General features: G+C 33.8%; 1 protein-coding gene across 1 annotated transcript; it reads left to right on the forward strand.

The window, feature by feature from the left end:
- Positions 1 to 449: 449 nt before the first annotated feature.
- LOC141390911 (protein takeout-like) lies at positions 450 to 8939 on the forward strand. The gene is made up of 5 exons (XM_073963845.1): positions 450 to 606; positions 677 to 760; positions 887 to 1040; positions 1103 to 1236; positions 8554 to 8939. The coding sequence occupies exons 1-5, from the start codon at positions 525 to 527 to the stop codon at positions 8859 to 8861; spliced, it is 762 nt and encodes a 253-aa protein (XP_073819946.1). The 5' UTR covers positions 450 to 524; the 3' UTR covers positions 8862 to 8939.
- The last annotated feature ends 14493 nt before the right edge of the window (positions 8940 to 23432 follow it).

Here is a 23432-nt window from a genome sequence, read left to right on the forward strand (position 1 = left end):
GAAATATCGCGATTTGATAACAACGTGGTCCAGAATGGTTTGATATTGATTTTAAATTAGATTAAAACTATTAATAAGTTATTACGAAAAGCGTATACAGTAATTATAACAAATAAATTTAAATAATGCATTGCTGAACTTCAATGCATTTGGTGCGGAAATTTTTTTCGCGATAGAGAAAAAATGACACCGAATTTCACGGTTGTTTGTCATGCTCTACACGGCTATGCAGTGGTACTTTTGATATTTGTAAAAATTGCAAAAAATATATAACCCTAATGTACATATGTACATATGTACATATTTCTAAAACTAGTGTGACCACATTAGAAAGTGATACTAGAAACTAACTTTTGAAACTGGTTTTTTGTATATGTCTGCATGTATGATGTATGTCTGTATGATATAAATAATTAACTATGCAATTTATTTGACATTTGGACTGATTTCTGGAATAAATTAATAGAACTCTTGGCAGCATTCGCATTATTTTTTCATTCATTTCTAAATTTCTTTCAAACGAGATGTTTCGCATCAAAATAACCGGTGTTTTTATAATAAGCTTAGTGAGCGTTGTTGTCGCTAGTAAATTTCTTGCTCAGAAACGTATGTAGTTACCAACATCGTTGATTTGTTTTAACATTTATTTAATATAAGATATATTTTTTACTTTCAGCGGATTTTATAACAGCTTGCAAGTCAGCAGACAGGCAATGCCTCATCAATAACTTCCAAGCATTTTTCGTGGAATTTAAAGATGGTAATATAACTTGAAACTGATGCAATTAAATTAACATTTCGGACAGTTTAGATGCTTGTCCAATTTATTTTCTTTCCTATTCCGTTAATAACAATTTTTTTTTACTTTTCAAAAATTCTTCTAAAGGTGTTCCCGGTTTAAAATCTGTCGGCACCATTGATCCATTCCGCATCAAACGCATTTCGTTGAAAGAAAATGGCAACAACATATTGTCACTAAATGTTGACTTTACCAATGTGGTACTACACGGTCTGCGAAACGCTATTATCAACGATGTTGAGTATGAAGTTAAAATTATTTTAAATTACCACTTTTTCACTTAATATTGAAATATCTTCCTAGTTTTGATCCCACAAAGTTAGTGAATAAATTCACATTGACAGTGCCGGAATTAATGATGACATCGGATTACGTTATGAATGGACGTATTTTTGCATTGTCTTTAAACGGAAATGGGAAAGCTCAACATAAACTTGGTAAGTAAATTATATACTCGTAAATATATAGTCACATAAATTTAGATTATCGACCAGGAACACAATGTAAACTATACAAACTTTAATCATCCACTTTTTTAAGATTGACTACTCAAAGAGAGGCCCTGTGCAAGGCCTATATAAATGTGTCATTGGTCTATAATTACAATACGTTTTCGGTAAAACCATAATCTTTTGTTTGGCTAAAAATGAGTTGTACTCCTTATTGACTGTACGACTTTGTGACAAGAATTCATGATGCACCACGTCATTGCAGTCGAAAAAACAGTGAGAAATTTCTGAAATTCCCTGCGAGAGTTATCTTGCGGATTTGCAATTTTAGTTGGTGCCGCCAGTGTTTCTTAGAGCTTATACGCCATTATCTCAGAAAATATGGACTTGCCACTGAAAAAATTGTATCCTCATTAAATGGGTCGCAGGCAAGGTTTAAAATGCTAACGTCATATTAGCAAAAGCACCGATAGTTTGCAGCTTTGCCATACTAAAATTTCTCCGAAATATGTTTAGCAACAATGAACAACAGCAACATGTAGCAACAAATTTCACAAAAAACATTGCTACATATGCTGATGCTATTTGATACTATCACTATAATAAAACAGCATCGGACAAGCATACTCATATTTTGCAGCACACATGATCGACACATATCAGAAAAGAGAATAAGCAACGAATTTTCAACGGCTTAGCCATATTTTCAGCAAACAATTGTTTTTGAGATCAGAGTTACCAGTGTAATGCATTAAAAATCACGATATAATTAATTCCACTTTTTCGTTCAAAGGACATGTGAATTTTTGGTGAAGCCGTTAAATATTTGTTTTTGTTATTTTTAAAAAATTGTAATTAGTATTTTTTGTGTTCCGCCATATGATGGAGACATTTTGATACACTACTACTCACAAAAACACCCCTCGATTGTCGGTTTGCTTCGACGATTGGTCAGCCGAGTGCTTAATATGTAGCGTGATTGTTGATTATGCTTAACGAAAAAAGCTTAGGTGTACAAAACGAAATAAGCAATTATGTACAAACATAAATATACGTTCGGTTGCTTATTTAGCCGCGTGTTTCAATGTTGTGTAGCAGTTGAAGTGTACAGCTAATGCTAATGGTTTTACATGCTGGATTTTAAACCCTGGTCGCAAGGACTGAACTAATTTCAAATCGATCCCAGAGGATGTCTTTAACTTCACTTTTTCTAAGTTTTTTTGTGGTAGGTACCCGAAGGAGTGGACGACCAAATCTATTGATTCAAACCATTTTACAGAAAAATTTTGAACGGGGGGAATTGCCAATCTTGGAACTTAAACCGAGTTTGGCAAAATATTACGAGGTAAACCATTTAGGTCGAATCGGATGATCCGTTCGAGAGTTATAGTGCGCCCCAGCCAGCCAGCCGGACAGACGGACGGCTAAATCGACTTGTCTGAAATGGATTTCGTCCAAACATACTTGGGTCTAAAATCACTATTTTGATAAGGCACATTTTTGATCGTATCCAAGTCTATATACCCTCGTTAGCATAAAAGCTGAGGGTATAAAATTTCTACCAAACAGATAGCTTTGTTACAGGCATATCCTCCTGTAGAGAGCGTCTTAGGATATGGAAAGAGGTTTTTTTCCAAACTGTTGGTATCCAATAGTAGCGAAGAAGGTGAAAATACCACAGATCGAATCCCAGAAGTAGGTGTTGAATGTATACCACCCGGCCAAATTGATATAAATATAGCAATGGCTTACCAGCCGAGCTGTTCAAAACTGGTAGCTACACACTGATAAGGTGTATGCATCAGCCACCTGATCATCCTGTGTCCCTTCCAACTACAGGGTCATAAGTGTTCCCCCTATTGCCTACAAGATATTATGCGAACGACTAAAGCTGGGTACACATTGTCAGTTTTGAATGACAGCTTTGTTGTTGCTTGCTAGTGTGGCCGTTCATTTTTGTCATTCATCATGCAACCACAAAATGTTTTGTGGTTGCTGGACGGTTGGACAGTAATCGATTATTGCGAAATATCGACATTCAAAACTGACAATGTGTACTGCTCTTAAAGGCTATTGTGAACGAAATAATTGGGCCATACACCAATGCGGCTTCAAACCTGACAAGTCCACTTCGACCATGGATCTGGAGATAAACGGCGACAAGACCGACAATCAGCGGTGACGATGAATGTTGATGTCGTATAAACCACGACATCAGTAAAGTTAAACGTATCGAGATACAACCATTGCTATATGACTCAAATAAGCGATAATGAAACCGCTAAAAAAAGGCATATAAATACGGTCGGTACACGCAGAAGAGGAAGGCCATGGATTCGATGGAGTAAACAAATAGAAGACGACATCAAAAAGCGCGGTATTCCAAATTGGAGAAATAAAGCAACAAATAGAGAGGAATGGAAATATTTGCTTAGTTCGGCTTATAGAATAAATGTTCTGTAGAGGGTTAAGTAAGCAGTAAGCCCCTTCAATCTGTTTTCTTCTGAATATACGAACCGAAAGGAAAGTGCCAAAAATAGTTATAATCGAGCTACCGCCTTGAAATTTTAAACATAGGTTTATAACGAGGCAAAAAATACACAAACAACTTTTAGCGGATGCAGGTCTACATTAAGGTATAGCCCCAATATAAAGGCAGGACCCGATTGTTGGTTGAAATTTTGCATTTTGTGTTCTGAGTGAACAAAAATATGAAATATGTTTAATATAGGTCCAAGTTTAGGTATAGCTCCCATATAAACGTACCTCCCGATTTACCAAATTTTGACGATTTTACATGAGTGGTAAAGGGGAATAACTCGCCGGGTGGCGGAGGGTGGCAGCTGGAATTTTTTTCATCGTAAACTAGAGACTTTCCCCTCTATTTGGAAAAAAAATATCGAGACTCACAAATACTCACAACATTAGTAAAACTCAACATAAAATAATACTATTGATATTAAAAATACCAGAAATAGTAATTTCACAGATCACAAAATCATTTGATTGTTTTTTTATGAAATTTCGTTTGAAGCAATCAATATTTTAACAAGTAAAAAAGTATCAGTCGGCTTAGCCGACTGAGATATACCCTCAGCCTGTTTAATTTTAAACACACTATTCTCAAATATAGAATTTAAGGGGTTTTTAAAATTTTGGGCGGTTCATACACAGTTGGTCATCGAATTACTTTTGGACCAGTATTCCAGGAAGCATGGACTTGTCCACGGAAAACATAATATCGCTTTAAACAGAACCACAACGAACAGCATCGGTATACATTTCCAAAGGATCTTCGAACAGACCCTAAACTGCGCTTAGACACAAATATTGAAAATTTTTGGGGAGGTACCCTAAGGAGAGGACCGATATGGGCCATTGTAGAAAAAAATTTAGACAAAATATTAGGATATCCAAATTGGTTGCTCCGTTCAAGAGAAATCCTGCATACCATTTTAGTGACCTTTTCTAAAAATTGGGGGAAGTACCGGAAGTTGTGGACTGGTATTGCCCATCTTCGAACTGAAACTAAGTTTGAAGAAAATTCGACGAAGGCCAAGTTTTGGACCAAATCGGTGGATCAGTTCGAGAGTTATCGTGCTCTCCAGCCACTACATATGGTGCCATAGCGGAGTGGACCGATATGGCTTATCTTTGAACCTAAACTTTGTTTTGACAAATTATTACGAAGGCCAAATTTTAGACCCAATCGGCAGATCCGTACAAGAGTTATCATGCGCTGCAAACATAACACACGGTGTCATAGGGGTTTTTTGCAACTTTCAGGCTATTTTCTCAGGAAGTATGGACTTGCCCCTGATCAAACTGGCACCGTCGTATAGGGGGCAGTGAATACAAGTTGTTAAAACAAATCAAAGCGATTCGAGAACAGGCCCTAAACTGAACTTTTCCAAAATTTTGTGGGAGGTACCTAAAGGAGTGGACCGATTGAGTCCATATTGGAACCTCGTCTGGTAAATTTCACGATGTGCGAAGTATGGACCAAATCGGTTACTCCTTTCATGAGTTATCGTGCGCACAAATTTTCCGAATATTTTCGAACTTTTGTGGGGGATGTACCGGAAAGGGTGGACCGATATAACCCATCTTCGAACTTAAATTAAGTTTGGGAAAAATATTACGAAAGCCAAATTTTGGACCGAATCGGTTCATCCGTTCGAGAGTTATCGTGCGCTCCACCCAGCCACACAGACGGACGGACATGGCTAAATCAGCTTCAAATTGTCTGAAACGGATTTAGTCCAAACATACTTGGGGTCTAAAACCATTATTTAGATGAGGCACATTTTGCCCGTATGAAAGTGTATATCACCAATATTTTTGAAAATTTAACATAGCTGAAGCCAAGGTTTGCCCTTTTAGAACACGCGACTTGTGATTGTATATTATACAAATTAAATATTTTTGATAAAATGAAATGTTTTTGGACGTGGCAAAAAATATTGGCCTTAAAAGATAATTTGCGTGGAAGCTGTGGCTATGTTTATGTTAAAAAATGGGTAAAAATGGGTTGAAGCCAACATGTCTTTTTTTGTTTTCCCTCGATTTGTGAGTAAACCACACTTCTCTCGATTTTCCTGTCAAAGTAAAAGTAGAAGCAAACTAAATAAGGATCATCTCCCTAATGTATTACTTTTCAAAATTTCAACTGCTTCTACCATTAAATGATGCTGACATTTTGAAGCCAGATTTACAGTGTTTTTTGACATTTTCTTCTAACTTCATTCCGCAAACAGGTTTTTCAAAAAATCGTATATAGGATTGTAGATCTCGCGATTCTAAGATATTTGATATATGTGTCGTGAATGTAGCCTTCACAGCTTCACAGAAATCTGCATCCAAATACGAAAATTTTGTGCGAACATTTTTGTAAAAATCATATTTTTCGGGCCTAGTTTTTACAATTGTCATTCGATTTCCTCGTACTCTATTGCACATTTTAGTTTTTTTACGTTCCGGATCCAATAAATCATTCCCCGTGAAAATCCATCTACTAAAACGCGAATTACGAGAAATTCCAAAGTAGAAAAATCACCTAAAATTGTTTTTGAAAATATCGCGTATTTTATCGCGTTTTCTGCGATTGTTTCCATTGAAAAGAAAAAAACTAGTGCAGCATCTTCGTTTTATCGAAAACAAAGATTTGACAACTTCACTGATAAGGGAGCTACATTCATTTTATCCCAAAAAATAGTGTGTGATGCTACATCCACGGTTCTTGATTGATCGCCTTCAAATAGATATATATCGATGTAGATTTTCATGGTGGACACTGAAATCGGATGCGGACAAAAATTGTATGCACTTTGTGCAAATTAGCGATATTTTATAGGTTTTTTAATGCTAAGATGCAGCCGATGCTACATCTTAGAGTCCAAATTATATTTCGAAAAATATATACAACTTAATAGATATGGTCTTGCTGTACATGAAAATCACATGCGGACAAAATGATTTTGATAATTACGCGATTTACACGTATTTTAAAATGCATATAAATTGAAATGGGTTATTTGACCTCTATTTTAATTTCAGAAGCTTTGAGATATATCCTCATAAACCCAATTACCTTCCCTAATGGGAAAGCTTTAATATGAATGTCAACAAAGCAAAATCCGTCTATTTTATTGGGAGATTTAAGCAAAATGAAGGAAGTATTCCTATAGATTTTTACAATATTTTCCACTACATAATGCATGTGAAAAAATATTTTTTCAAACAAAAAATTATTTTTCTAACCAAAATATGTGCTTATTTTGGCTGTAATATCGAAACTATAACACCAATCTGTATGATTGTAGTCTCATTTAATTCGCCGCGAAATTTTGATCCACAACAAATTTTTATGTAATATTATGACCACTAAATAGGCCTTAATTTTGAAAAAAGTTGACTTATATTCAATAATTTATGAATTTTATGTACATTCCGCGAATTCTGTGCAACATTTTGCAGGTATTATGCAATCTACTCGCTGAAGTCACTTCGAGAGAACTTTTTTGTAACAATTGTGCTCATTAAAAAAATAATTAGCGTTTTTATAATATTTTCTTTCTTAAAAAGCGAAATAAAAGCGCCATATCTTTTGTCCGCAACAACCAAAAATTGGCTCGCGACCAGATTCGTACTGGGAATTTTTTTCTTAACCTACATATCAAAAATCGTTGATGTAGCGCGAAAAAAATTTATCCTTTTTTTCTGAAATGGAATATGAAATAATTGACAATATTCGTGATATACCCTCGGTAGCATAAATGATGAGGGTATAATAATTATTATTTCAAAGCGCTCTGTATTTCAATAGTATCATTTTTTAAGCTTTTGTACATTTTCTATTGTGATTTTATAACTTTTCATATTTTCTAATGTGATTTATCTTTAAATTAAAATTTAACTGACAATATGCATCACAACGAGGGGAACTAGAAAAGTTTCTTCCATAATAATGAAAACTCGAATATTTATCATCAAAATGGTTTTATTGCATTCTCCAGCATGATTTAGACAATTTTTCATGCGCTCAAACCATCTTTTGTCCGGTCAAAAATAATACCATTGATATTAAAAAATACCAGAAACAGTCATTTAGGAAGAATTTAGTTTTAGGGAAGTTAGAAAACGAGTTATGACTATGTTTTTTCGTAACAACATTGTCAATACCATCAATTTCCATTCTCATTTTGGAAATTGTGCATTTACCTCTTCAATTTTTTTGCTCATAAAGTACGACTGCTTTGCGGATGTGTTTTACGTTTTTAATTTCACACAATTTCTTCGACTTTAATTTTCGTATTACCGCTGTAAATTGACAAAAATAATACTGGATATTTTTATATAATTTTATCTGTTTATAGAATATTCATTATTCACAATCAAATTTGTCGCCATAAAGTTTTCGATTTTTTTCCATGGGCGGAACTATTGTGCGACGGTGTGAAATTTGGTGGAATCTGATGAAATACCCGTCGTTATGAAGTGTCTTTCGACTTGCTTGAATTGTTGAAATATCTTGTGGTTCTGCCGGCATAATATAATAGTCCTAATGCCTTATTCAGGTGATGGTGGACTTACTCCTAGTAATAAAACATGGTCTTACATTTCCTCGTTGTAATTCCACAACAATTGGAGTATTTTTATTTCTAGCTTCGCCAGTTTCGTCCGGACGTTGATAAATCAATCAGTCACTTAATCATCATTCATTGTTCATTTATATGTAAAGATATTTGTTAGCTTTACGTTAAAATTTTTATAAATAATATAACTTATTACACTTTTTTCTTACAGAAAATATTAAATTCAATATAATTTGCAAGCTGAAACTTCGTGAAGAAAATGGCTTTAAATTCACTGACTTGGATAAACTTCGTGTGAATGTCGCTGATGTTAGTCTCTTCCAAAGTCATTGGGAGAATCTCTTCAATGGACAACGAGATTTAGAAGATTCAGCCAATGCTCTCTTCAATGACAACTGGAAAGAACTATTTACTGTTATTCGGCCTTCCTTTTCGCTGGCTGTTGAAAAGGTTTTGAGCGATCGTTTTCGTAAAATATTTGCCTATATACCAGGATCTTATTATTTTGCCGATATATAGTAAATGAATATTGAATTGAAAAATAAAAAGGCCTGCATCAAGATACATATAATAAAATTATCCAAAAATAATACATAAGGTGTTTCCTTTTTTAGGTTTCCAGTAACATTAAGGCTACTAACATAATAAGTTGCTCCATTCCCATTAATTTGACGTAAAATGTATACTGTCAATGAAAAACATAGACATATGTTATGTAATTTCTTCGGACTTTTATTTTTTGTTAATTATTCCGAAAAATGGCAACAAATGACAATATTGTCTACATATGTTTTGTAGCTACATCGTGGTTAATATTCTTCATACACATTTATTAGCCGCATTAATAACACTGCTCAACAAAATTGAAAAAGTTGAATGTTTCAGACGAAGTTGCAGTTGTTTATAGATGAAATCGGCGAGTTATTTTCAAATCCGGTGCCGGTTTTTCTCCATCAGCTCTTGTTTTTGAGATATAGCTCAAAATCGGTTTTTACGAGTTTAACCCAGACTTTCGTTATTTTCGGAAACAAACAAATACTTTTTGTGGGTTTTTCGACATTAATATATTAAGGAGATGTTGTACGCTCGATACAAATCGTTTTTGAAATAGTTATGGTGAGTATATGGTAACATGGGGCGCCTTCGCCACGTTTTTGTTCAAAATGTTCTCATATCGACACCGTTAAAGTTTTTTCAAATATTTTTTTTGGTAAAAATATTAGCATATCTTGACTATATGTTTTGATATATGAATGGTTATAATTTTGTTTTTAAAATGTTATTTTTGAGAATTTACAAAATGTATAAAAAGTGGCGAAGCCTCCCCACCCATGGGGCAGCTTCGCCATCGATATGGGACATTCACCAACGGGCTCTAAAACTACAAATACCATACTTCTTCCTTAAATATCAACATCACGCGAAAAAGGAACATGTTTTCTATTGAATAATCAAAAATAATTTTAAAATTCACAAAAAGAACCAGAGTCTACTACTCAATTGAAGTAGGTACCTTGAATTCAGGTACAAAAATCATAATATAACTAAAACAAGATACGTTTAGGATAATATTTGATTTTAACTTCACATTATAGTGTCATATATCTATGGCATAAAGAATTTCAGTTAAACATGGCAAATTTCTAAAATTAACCCACCACACCCCTACCATGGCGTAGGCGCCCCACCCCTTATATATTTCATAATATTACTATATTGACATTTGTAATTGATTTTTTCATGCGAATTATTGGGATTTATAATCTTCAGTAGTTGTCTTCTAACGGGATAAAATCTGTTTTTGATATCACAAAAGGTAAAAAAGATACCACAAAACATACCTACCATAATTATTTTTCCCAATACCCTGAAAATACAAAACAGCGTGCGTCCGCTATCATACCTATGACACAACTGCCAACTTTTGGGAGATTGTAGACCTACATTAAACTCACAATTTTTCCTTTAACGGATTTTTTCTATCATTTGTAGTTTGCGAGAAAATCGGCGATGGCGTAGCCGCCCCAGTGGCGAAGGCGCCCCATGTTACCATATATCAAAAAAATATAGAAAACTAGCGGACCCGGCGAACTTCGTCTCGCTATTAAGGAATAAAATTTCATACAAAAACTCAATTTTCGATTTTTCCAATTTTCCGACTTTTCCAGAGAGATTTTCCAAAATTTTCTTCCGTAAAGACCTTCTCCTCGAAAATACGAATAACTGACAATAAATTTTACAGAAATCGGCCTAGCCGTTCTCATTTTATGAATTACTATACATTTTTTACACCATTTTTATATACAGTGGCGGCCATATAATTAAGAACGACATCGTATTAAAAAGTATTTGACTTGCTACGTTCCAAATATTTGAAAATTTATATGGATCAAAATTTGTAAATAAAGAACAGGGTAAGCACTTTCAAATAAAGCCAAAACACGCTTTAATTCTCCCTCGTTTATACGAAAGAAACCATGATTTATTAAAATAGTCATAAATCGACCTGGCCACATAATTAAGAACGATATAAGTAAAGGTTACTTTAAGGTAATTTTCATACACAATATGTGAATATGTCATTATGTATTTTAGAAATCGGTTACTTTGATTCATTTTTAGTATCAAATGTCCTTCAATGGTACATATTATTGAGTCTAAGTTTGATAATTAGGGCTTACCTAACGTTTTCACAAATTTGCCCATAATTTGACGAATTAATTTTATTTTTGGGAACTAAAGCCACAGTTTTGGCTTCCTCTCATTCCCTCGATGACGCTCTAAACTATACCCCGTGGTTGTCGTTCCATAGTCGGCGCTTATTTACCCTTAAATCGGGTTTTACCCCACTTCTTTGAGTCCTTTACGAGGGAATTGTCTGGGAAATAGTTTCGTATGAGCCATTTCCACCTTATAAATCAGTAGGATTGCTGTCTGCAAGTAGTAGACAGGAAATGAAACAATAACATAACGTCTATACAAAAATTGGAAGAATTCCACACCGAATATAACATTTATTAACATAATGTTTTGAATGCCCGAATTCCACAATAATTTTGTGTATGTATATCAGACATTAGTTTATACAAAAGTTGTATTTTCATCCATAAAAATTATTGATTTGACTGGTTTTGATATTAATATGAGCTTCATTGATTAAAAAGTCTTACATAACTATGCCTACCACACCCACAAAAACATTGTGCAATGAAGGCTTTCAAAATATTAAACCTTTCATTTTTGTTCGGTGTACCGTTAGGCCAATTCTTTGTACAAAACAAAATTATTTTTTTATTTCCTGTCTACTACCTGCAGACAACAATCCTACCGATTTATAAGTTGGAAATGGCTCATACGAAACTATTTCCCAGACAATTCCCTCGTAAAGGACTCAAAAATGTGGGGTAAAACCCGATTTAAGGGCAAATAAGCGCCGACTATGGAACGACAACCACAGGATGTCGTTTAGAGCGTCATCGAAGAAATGAGAGGAAGCCAAAACTGAGGCTTTAGATCCCAAAAATAAAATAAATTCGTCAAATTATTGGCAAATTTGTGAAAACGTTAGGTATGCCCTAATTATCAAACTTAGACTCAATAATATGTACTATTGAAGGACATTTGATACTAAAAATGAATGAAAGTAACCGATTTCTAAAATACATAACGATATATTCACATATTGTGTATGAAAATTACCTTAAAGTAACCTTTACTTATATCGTTCTTAATTATGTGGCCAGGTCGATTTATGACTATTTTAATAAATCATGGTTTCTTTCGTATAAACGAGGGAGAATTGAAACATGTTTTGGCTTTATTTGAAAGTGCTTACCCTGTACTTTATTTACAAATTTTGTTCCATATAAATATTCAAATATTTGAAACGTAGCAAGTCAAATACTTTTTAATACGATGTCGTTCTTAATTATATGGCCGCCACTGTATATAGATATACGACGGACCTTGTAAAAATTGCTTATTTTGAGTACTTTAAGCTATAATTACGTCATCAGGGGAAGTCATAGGATCTTCATATGGCAATGCGGATATGCTTAGGGTGTCTACTATATAGTCCAGTATTCAAATATATAATATAAAGTTCATAGCGCCCATGATTCGGCCATAACCTAAAAATCATCATGAAGACTGCCATTGAAAAGTAAATGGCTTATGTGGTAATGATATCACTGGTAAATTATTTCCCTTTAGCAGTCTTCATGGCGATTTTTAGGTTATGGCCGAATCATGGGGGCTATGAACTTTATATTATACATTTGAATACTGGATTATATAGTAGACACCCTAAGCATATCCGGAGTACCATATGAAGATCCTATGACTTCTCCCGATGACGTAATTACAGCTTAAAGTACTGAAAATATGCAATTTTTACAAGGTCCGTCGTATATTTTCTATATTTTTTGACATATACTCACCATAACTATTTCAAAAACGACTTGTATCGAGCGTACAACATATCCTTAATATATTAATGTCGAAAAACTCACAAAAAATATTTGTTTGTATCCGAAAATAACGAAAGTCTGGGTTAAACTCGTAAAAACCGATTTTGAGCTATATCTCAAAAACAAGAGCTGATGGAGAAAACCCGGGACCGGATTTGAAAATAACTCGCCGATTTCATCTAGAAACAACTGCAACTTCGGTTGAAACAAAAGTCCTGTTGACCAGTGTAATCAATTCAATGCAATAAAAATGTTGTTTAGCATCTGAAGGGCGTAACGATTGGTCTTGAAATAAGTTGTGCACTTGCCCGGTAGGTTCGTTAAACTGTGCAATGACATTTACAATAGTATAGAGGTCACCACCAACCAGCTAGCTACGCAAGTGGAATCATATTCTTTTAGAAAGAATTAGCGTGACTTCTATTGAAGCCCCAATAAATCCAGCCCATCACTACGATGACCGTGAAAATATTGCAGCTTAGAATGATGCAGCGACTAACAAAACTTGATATCAACTTAACGAGTTTTCTTCAGTCACAAAACATACCGCCGAATGCAACGCATGTTTGGAATATAAATGATTATTTTTCAAATTCAATGACAATGAAAAACTGCAATTTCAGTTTGTTTGTTGCATATATATGTTAACGTATATTCTTATGTGGTGTGGAGTTGAAGTTAATAAAAAACATATATACATATCGTCTGCCTCGTCAGAAAAGGTCGTAAGTCCCTTTTCATAATTTTTTTCAGAAGGAATAAAATAACATTCCAGCACTTTCCGTATTAAAGACTTTATTATGGTTGTAAAGGCAGTATTCTTCGCTTATTTATTCCGCCTCAATGAATGTATTTTGTTTGATCAAATTCCATCGCGTTTGGGAGATAATTGGATGTCTTCGGACTTACAACCTTTTCATTGTTTTGTTTGTTTTTTTATAATATTATGACTATATACTTATTCCTGATATAGATGTTCTTGGTCTTTCCATTGATGCCAAATTTTTTTTTAAATTTTGCAATATGTGTGGTATTTGGACACATATGTACATCATCCCAATTAGTATCAATGAAAAGACCAGAAGTCCATCTTTCATAATCAGTTCGCTTATAAGTCCCGGTCCACACTAGAGTGATTTCATTGAAAAATTGCATGAAATTATGCGTATCTAGATCGACTTCCATAGTAGAGTGAAATCATAAAATTGCTGTAGTGGGAAATTCGATTTAAGAACGCCTAATTTCATGAAATTTTTTAATGAAATTCACGCTAGTGTGGACCGGGACTAAAGGAAAATAGCTTCAATTGTAAATTTTCGTTGCAAAATAGAAATCATCAGATTTTTGTTCAACATTTTGGTCCATCCAAATGTGTAGGATAGTTCTTTGCAATGTACCTCAACCATGGATGACGTTAAACATTTTATCTGAACTACATTAGCCGTAGTATTATTTTAAAATATAAATTTTCCTGTGGACTTACGATCTCCTCGTACTCAAATATCTACATTTTGTGACTTACGACCTTTTCCGACAAGAGCAAACCATATAGAAAAACGCGACATAATACAATTTTCTTGTATCATACGACGTATTTTGACTTGTACTATCATTCTGTAACAAATACGTGATTTCCAAAAAAAGTGGACTTACGAACTTTTCCGACGAGGCAAACGATATGTAGATTAAGAGCGTGTTTTTGTAAAAAGTTTTTGCCCTTTCGTTCGTCGATTTCATGAACGAAGACACAATTTGGTTTTCATAGCGATTGACGTTTGTATTCGTGTGAGAAACAAATGAAAACTTTTTATTTTCGTAAGTTTTTTAGTTTTCGTAATAAAATCAGACGAACGAATACGTCAAAAATAAACGATTGGAAAAGACCCATCGTTTTGAATGAAAATTAAATAATTTGAGTAATAAATCGCACAAAACACACGAAAACTGGATTTTATTTATTTCCATAGAACCACACGCGTATATGTACATATATCCGTTTCTTCATATTATCACAATTATTTTTGGACAAATTTACATTTACATTTTTTCTTATTTTTTGTTTGTCATCTGTTTATCGGAGTTGCCATTAAGTAACACATTTTACGTGCAGATGCCTATGCAAAATTCACAAAATAAGTATCATGGAAACCCTGAAATATAAAAGCTTTTATGAAATAGACGAAAGCTTTTAGATAAAAACGAATGCCTAGATAAAAACGAATGTTTGGGTGCAAACAAATATTTGTTTCGATGAAATATAAATGCAAACCCATTTATTGAAGTGCATTCACGCAGAAAAATATATGTTAGAAATATGTTTGTATCCAAACGAATTTATGTTTGGTACTGGTTGCAAACAAATATATGTTTGTATCTAAACAAATATATGTTTGTATCGCTTAGTAAAAGTACAAAAAGAAGATACTTACTAATTAATTTTATGTCCAAAACAAAATCGGTTGAAGAAATGTATTGTTGTACCAAATTACTGAATATAATTGGGTTTAGAGAGAATTCTTATTAAAAATGCTCACTTCATCTGTCGGTGATTAGTTTTATGTTTTCTTATTTAAATTTAAAAAACCTGCAAAAAATTCCTTAACCCGCTAAATTAAAAAATAGCATCATGAAGTTAGTTAAAAGCAGACACACAAAACTACGCAATAAAATACAGAGTCAGCTGTAGTCGTTTCTTTGGTTTTCATTGAGCATGCATTGCAAAAATGATTAGACTGTTGCAACGCGCTCTTTATATTTTAAATTAAAATAGAATTCCGACAATTCGTTCACACAAACACAAATTAAAAAAACAACTATTTCTATTTTCTCTTCGTATAATATGTTTCAACCACCTTTTTTGTTTTTAGCTCTCCACAAAACACACACGCATAACAACTATCGTATGTAGTAGAAAAAGAGATTCAAAAGAGGTGGTGTCAAACAACAATGAAAAAAATTCCACTTCAGCTGTCGGAGAATTCATAAGAGTTTTTGTCAGAAGTAACAATATTTATTGTTAGAATTTATAATAGTTTTGGCCAAATGGACCATAAATATTGTTAGAATTCAGAACAGTTGAGGTAAAATTAACTATATTATTTATTTATTATTATATTAACTTGTAGTAAATACAATGTTAATAAGACATAGCATTGGCTACAACGGCCATCAGCTAAAATTAACTGTATTTACAATAGTTTTGGTTAAAACTACAAACGCGTGTATTAAACATTATTCAGTATAAAAAGAACCCAAAGGGGATAGACGTTTCAAGAAAATTTAATTTATTGTGCCAGAGATGTATGAATTATCGGAATTCTCCTTTAATATCTCCTTGCAACGCAAATTCTGCTTCAACCACCACTTTTATATTTAGCGCTTCACAAAAACGCATGAGAAAACCAAAAGCAACAAAACAAAAAAAAACTACATTGCATTTTAAAAGTAGATAACGGCATAAAAAAAAGAAAACAACGACAGTTTTAAAATAATGAATTCAATAGATTTAATAATGTATGACACTTTTATTATTAGATTTTTTGCAATTTTGTCTTGGAATGTTGTTTTTATAAGTTTATAATCACTAATGTTTTACTTTTATTGATCCACTTTCTTTGACTGTCAAACAAAAACTAATTAGTAGACATCGGATTTTGCATATTTGCATATTTTTTATTAATAAAGATACGAAAATTCTGATTGGACCAAATTTGCATATTTTGCATATGCACAAAATATGCAAATTATGCAAAACATATGCAAAATATGCAACTAATTTTTTGACGAAAATCGTCAAATTAAATTTGGGAAGTCATCAAAAAGTGTTCCAAATTAAGTTTATTGCCGTTAAACGTCGATTTCTCAGCAGATTATCATGTTATTATTTATTATTCCGCCACAGCAATAAATCTGGACTAAAAGACTTAGAAAATTTCCTATAACCCTAATACAAATTTGTTCAAAAACTCAATCAGAAATGTTAAAATGAACGTATCCAAATATGTTGATAGTTTCTGCTCGGCCAAATTGTCTGACAGAATAACAAATGAGCTAGAAATTAAGACTAGGACAATATGGAATATTACATAAAATCTTACATATTTTACTAAAAACATATATCATATAAAAACATATACAGGGCAATCATGAATATTTCCCTCCGAATTTTCCGCACGGAAAATAATTTTAGAAAGTGAAACTCTTTTAAAATCAATATTTGTTAAAAGTTGAAAGCTACTAGATTCGCTTCATGATGGCATATTCTAGTCGAATCGACAAAAATATTCCCTTCTTGGGCATAAATATGGAAAAACAATTGTGAAATTTGGGAAAGGAAACAAATTATGCACGGAATTTTTATTCATGATTGCACTGATAACTATATTTTAATACCCTAAGGGTATTATGTCTTAGTGAATGAGTTTGCAACATGCAAAAGGAAACGAAATAGACCCAAAGTTCCTTTTGATGATCTGTATAGATTCGCACTTATCCATCTGGCCAGGTCTTTTTGAAAACAAAGTACAGGTCACATTTATAGACCAATTCGCATAAAAATTGGAGATTTTTTGGCCCTAGGGCGATCCCTGTTTATTTTGGTAAGAATCGATTCAGATTTGGATATTGCACCCATATATACAGTATAATCTCCATAATCCCTACACCACAGGTTTCGGCGGTGTCGGAATTATCAAATTGTCCGGATTAACGAATAGTAAAGAAAATAAATTATTTTCTATGATTAAATATCTCGTGGTAGTTATATAATACTCTACGTGCTCTAAGTGTTAAAAATAGTGAGATTTTTCTATACGACAATCCGGACATTTTTATTGGTATTGCCCGTATTTGTTCTTTCCTTACTTTTTACCAATTTACCATGCAACAAGACTCAATTTTCCCAAATTACAGAAAACGCCAATCAGATTGTGAAAGTGGAGCTAGAAATATGACGTTTTTAAAGTATACATCAGGATGTAAGCAAAACACGGGACAAGTGTGAAATTTCTTTTTTTTTTTTGAAAATTAAGATTCCTTAAAATCTTTGCCATTTAGGTGTATAGTGACTTTGGCAACTTTAATGACAATATTGTGGCGAATATTTTTCTTAATATACTCGTATTTATTTATATCCTAGACAACAAGACTAATGTGTTAAAAAGGTGTTATATCATTGTACGCGATAACTTTTTCTAAATGTTGCTGAAACAATTTTTACAGCAACTCCTCCATTAAACAACTGTCCAAATTCGAAACATTTGTAATAATTAGTTAAAATTATCGAGTATACGATCAGGTATAAGTTAATTAATTGTATATTTTCTTTTCGACTGTGTTATCAAAATTCTTTTCCTGTAGCAGGAATGAAAGAACTATATTTTTTAGCATTCCAAATGCTTTTCTAGCAGAAATATGTGAGTGGTTTTGTCATGTTAAATATAATTCCAAGGGTTTGACTTATTTTACCACTACCACGTTACTGCGTGGTTTTTCTGAGTGATGTCATTTTGCACTAATCATTTGGTGTTCTTCGCATCAATTTAAACTACATCCCACTTTAAATAAAACTTGTTGTTTTTAAAAATTTGAAAACAACAAAACCCGAGATTAAGCTGAAATTATTTTACAACAATAAAATAATACACATCTCAACAAAACTGCCAAAAGTGAATCTAAAAATAATGCATTACTTTTCACCGAGGAGTGAACATTTCCCAATTCTGCATTAAGCGGTTGTATGCTTACAATATACATATAAAATTATGTATTTTTAGTGCATTAAACTAAAACCATGTCATCAATATTAAAGCGGCAGTTAGAGCATTTTTCCAAAAAGATTTTTGACCACAAATATAGGATTAAACACTATAAAAAATATTTAAATCTAATATGTGGATATTCAAAACGTATACTTCTGATTATAGTTATATTCCAGAACCTGGAATCGTAAATGGTACTTTAGTACTTTTTCCCATTTTGCGCTAAAAAACGAACCCTTTTTCCAAAAACTATAAAAAATTGCGCTTTTATCTAAAGAAAAATAGCGATGACTAACTCTAGCTCCTTTGTTTTTCTGCTAGATAATTTTGGCCGATTAGAAACTATCACCATATTTGCACATGCTGATTTTGACATTTCTGATTGAGTTTTTGAAATTTTTCCATTATCTATCTACATTTGTATAGGAAGCAAATTATGTTGTAATAGGAATGCTGGGTTATTTGACATGTTCTCACCTTGTGAAAACTCATTTAAGTCTTGTTAGTCTAGATTTATTGCTGTAGCGGAATATCTGGAGAGTCGCAATAACATAATAATCTGCAAAAAACTATGTTACTTACTTACTTAGCTGGCCTTTTACAGAACATTTGTTCCATAAGCCGAACTAAGAAAAAATCTCCAATCCTCTCTGTTTGCTGCTGTATTTTCCCAATCTGGGATATGTAGTTTACTGATATCTCGTTTCACTTGTTCGCTCCAACGAAGCTTTGGCCTTCCAGATCTGCGAGAACCTCCATGCGGCCCGTATTTATACGCCTTTTTAGCGGGTTCATCATCACTCATTCTTATAACATGGCCTAGCCATCGCAATCGTTGTATCTCGATTTGTTCAACTACATTGATGTCATTGTATAGTTAGTACAGCTCGTTGATCATACGACGCCGATATTCGCCGTCAAAACAAATTGGCCCGTAGATCTTTCGAAGAATTTTTCTCTCGAACACACCAAGCACTGCCTTATCTGCTTGAGCAAGTACCCATGCTTCGGAACCATACATTAGCACGGGTAGTATCAGTGTTTTGTAAAGTGTTACTTTTGTTTGACGAAAGGTGGTTTATTCCTAAACTGCTTACTCAGCCCAAAGTCGCATCTGTTAGCCAACACTATTCTTCTTCGTATTTCACAACTGATGTTATTTGTTGTGATTATGGCGGTGCCGAGGTAGACAAAGTCCTTTACTACCTCAAAATTGTAGGTACCAACATTCACAAATGGTGCGGGGTTTGTGGTAAAATTACGCGTCGATACCATCAACTTGGTTTTTTCGCCGTTTACTGCCAGACCAACTTTAGCAGATTCTCTTTCGACTTTTGTAAAGGTGTCAGTTACTTCCTTTACCGATCGACCCATGATGTCAATGTCGTCGGCATAAGCCAGTAACATATGGCTGTTCGTGTATATCGTTCCATTTCTTTTGACCTTCGCGTCTCGTATGACCTTTTCCAGCAGGATGTTGAATAGATCACACGACAGGCCGTCTCCTTGTCTGAAACCTCTTTTGGTAATAAACTCTTCGGAGAGGTTCTTTCCTATTTTAACTGAGGATCTCGTCTCAGTTAATGTCATTCTACAAAGCCGAATGAGTTTTGCAGGAATACCAAAATCAGACATGGCTTGGAACACCTTTGAACGTATAGGGCTGTCGAATGCTGCTTTATAATCGACGAAAAGATGGAAGGTGTCGATCTGCATTTCTTGGGTCTTTTCCAGGATTTGTCTCAAGGTAAATATCGGATTGGCATTTTTTTATCGGAACCGTACGTCTCTGGAACACACTACCTTATGATCTACAAACTGTCAGCAATGTGTATATTTTTAAGAAAAAACTTTATATGTATTTTGTGAAACAGGAATCTTTAAAATAAAATTATATATGTATGTAATTTTGCTATTCTTTCCATCCACAATTGATAAGATAATTATTTTAAAACTTTGCAATTGTAACCATTTAATTATTTTAAAGTTAAACTTTTATATTAAATTAAGATGGATATGTTTTGTAATTGTAGTCCTGCACTTTAAATTATAAGATGTTAATCTTGTTGTGCAGGAATTCATAAATAAATAAATAAATAAATAAATATCTGGTCAATGGTGGATTTGCCAGGTCTAAAGCCGCACTGATAGGGTCCAATAATTTCATTGACCATAGGCTTTAGTCTCTCACACAGTATGCCAGATACTATCTTATATGCAATAGGGAGCAGACTTATGCCCCTGTAATTGGAGCACACAGTCTTATCACCCTTCTTGTGGACTGGACATAGGATGCTCACGTTCCAATCGTCGGGTACGCGTTCTTCCTGCCAGATGGTGCTAACTAGCTGATGCATACACCTTATCAGCGTGTCGCCTCCGGTTTTGAACAGCTCGGCTGGTAGGCCATCTGCTCCTGCCGCCTTATTATTCTTTAGCCGGTTTATTGCTGTCCTTACCTCATCTTGGCTGGGCGGTATACATTCAATACCATCTTCTGTGATTGGATCTGTGGTATCTTCGCCGTCTTCACTGCTATCGGATACCAACAGTTTGGAAAAATGTTCTTTCCATATCCTGAGCACACTGTCTGTATCAGTTACCAAATTACCTTGTTGGTCTCTACAGGAGGATATGCCTGTACCAAAGCCATCAGTTTGATGCTTCACCCTTTGGTAGATTTTCCTGACTTCGTTCTGTCTCCTGTACATCTCTATTTGTTCACACTCCCTCTTTTCCATCTCTCTCTTTTTCCTGCGGAAAAGACGTTTCTCCTCTCTCCTTTTTTCCCGATACCTCTCTCGTGCGCTACGCGTTTCTACTGATTGTAAAGTAGCCATATATGCCGAATTTTTTTCTTCGGTAGCAGCACGGCACTCCTGGTCATACCATGGATTCTTTGGTGCAGGTCTCTGGTATCCAAGTACTGATTTTGCGGCAGTTTGCATGGTGTGGGCAATATTTTGCCACTGTGCTGATATGTTATCGGGACGAGAAGCGCTTTCATTAAGCAATTGGGTCAGTTGAGTGGAATATGCTGTGGCTATCTGTTGTGTTTGCAGCTTAGCGATGTCCAACTTTCGTGTTGTGTCTGCCCGTGCTTTATTTGCAACGTTAAGACGGGTACGTACCTTTGCTGCAACGAGGTAATGGTCCGAATCTATGTTTGCTCCTCGGAACGATCGTACATCCAACACGCCCGATGAATGTCTTCCATCTATCACAACGTGATCAATTTGATTTATTGTTCTTTGGTCTGGAGACAGCCAAGTGCCCTTATGAATATCGAGCTATCCCGACGCCCAAACCCAAGTTTTTAACGTTCTTATGGGTGAACGCGCGGCACATGTTAGCTCACTACCTTTAACGGGTGTTAAAGGCAGTTCCCCAGGTGACACCACGGGGAGGTCAGTGTCCACTTGGGATGAAAGAGGGACCAAGATAAATCCTGGGCTTTGCCATGTTAAAACCGGTCACGACCGTTGCTTGGTATCTTCCATCCCCTACGTCACCCAAAAAACTATGTTAAACGTCAAAAAACTTAATTTAGAATGCTTTTTTGATGATTTTCTAAATTTAATTGATTTTTATCAAAAAAAAAACACTTGCATATTTAGCATATTTTTTGCATATTTTGCATATTTTTTGCACATATTTTGCATATTTTTTGCATATATTTTGCATATTTTTTGCATATTTTTGATATGACCCCAAATATCGAAAAATTGACCCTCAAAACGCCTAGATCCAAAATTTGAGTCCAATCGGATAAGAAATAAAAAACATGCTAAAATCCGATGTCTACTAATTAGGGGCAAAGTATGCACAAACACAAATAACTTCACCGGCTGCCACACATAAACTAAAGAGAGCAAAACAAGAATGCAGCTACTAGAATCCAGAGCAAATACTCAATAAGTTAACGAGTATATTCAAAATATGTATTTTTGAACTTATAATAGAAAATGTCAATCCAAAATTGTGTATCTACTAAAACAACAAAATAACAATACGTATTTAAAACTACAACAAAAGCTAATTTGTTAAATAACAATATATTTTGTAAAAATTCTAGATTATGACAGTTCCTATCCACATAAAAAACAAAAACAACTTTAGAAATTCCATTGTTCATCATTGTTAATGATTTTTGCAATATTGTGGAATTTATAAAGTTGTTTTTGTTTTTTATGTTTGGAACAAAAGATTGTATTTTTGGATTTGCAATACAATGCTTGAACAAAACAAATAAAATTTTGGAACAAAAATTGATATTTTTGTTCCCATAAAAGCGAAAAATATTTTTTCTCTACGTGTGTACAGAGTTAAACTTAACTTAGGGTGTACTTGAAGTCGAAGTCGTGAACAAAATGGGCTGGAGTCGGAGTATACACAAAAATGACTCGACTCAGAAGCCCTCTTCCCCTTAAGACTTTCTTCATTTTAATTTAATAACTTAAGGTTGATTTAATTTAAAGACATAAAGCTATAAAGACTGGAGAAAAAGTTTACAAAAAATTGTGTGTTCGTTGCTGTATAACATAGACATGTTAAAAGAAGCAAGTAAATAAAATTAAATAAAAAAATAAGTTACAGTGTTTTATTTATAAATGCGCTAAAAACTAGAAAATACTTTTCGTTTAGCCTCAATAAGTATATTCTTCTTCATGATGGAAGCTGTCAAATAAAGCGCTTGCCGTTTAATTTTGTCACCACTTTTAATTTAAATGCAAGCGTTTTATTTTAGAGATTCCATCATGAAGAAGAATATACTTATTAAGACTGAGAGAAAAAATATTTTCTAGTTTTTAGTGCATTTATAAATAAAACACTGTAACTTATTTTTTATTTTATTATTTTTA

Source organism: Musca autumnalis, unplaced genomic scaffold (genome assembly GCF_047663935.1).
Source record: "Musca autumnalis isolate F117 unplaced genomic scaffold, ASM4766393v1 scaffold_1, whole genome shotgun sequence".
Lineage (NCBI taxonomy): Eukaryota > Metazoa > Arthropoda > Insecta > Diptera > Muscidae > Musca > Musca autumnalis.

Bases quoted from the DNA above. Each gene is read 5' to 3' on its own strand.
- LOC141390911 (XM_073963845.1), top strand. From the start codon at position 525: ATGTTTCGCATCAAAATAACCGGTGTTTTTATAATAAGCTTAGTGAGC. The intron at 607-676 runs GTATGTAGTTAC...TTTTACTTTCAG, and splicing joins TAAATTTCTTGCTCAGAAAC to CGGATTTTATAACAGCTTGC. The intron at 761-886 runs GTAATATAACTT...ATTCTTCTAAAG, and splicing joins TTTCGTGGAATTTAAAGATG to GTGTTCCCGGTTTAAAATCT.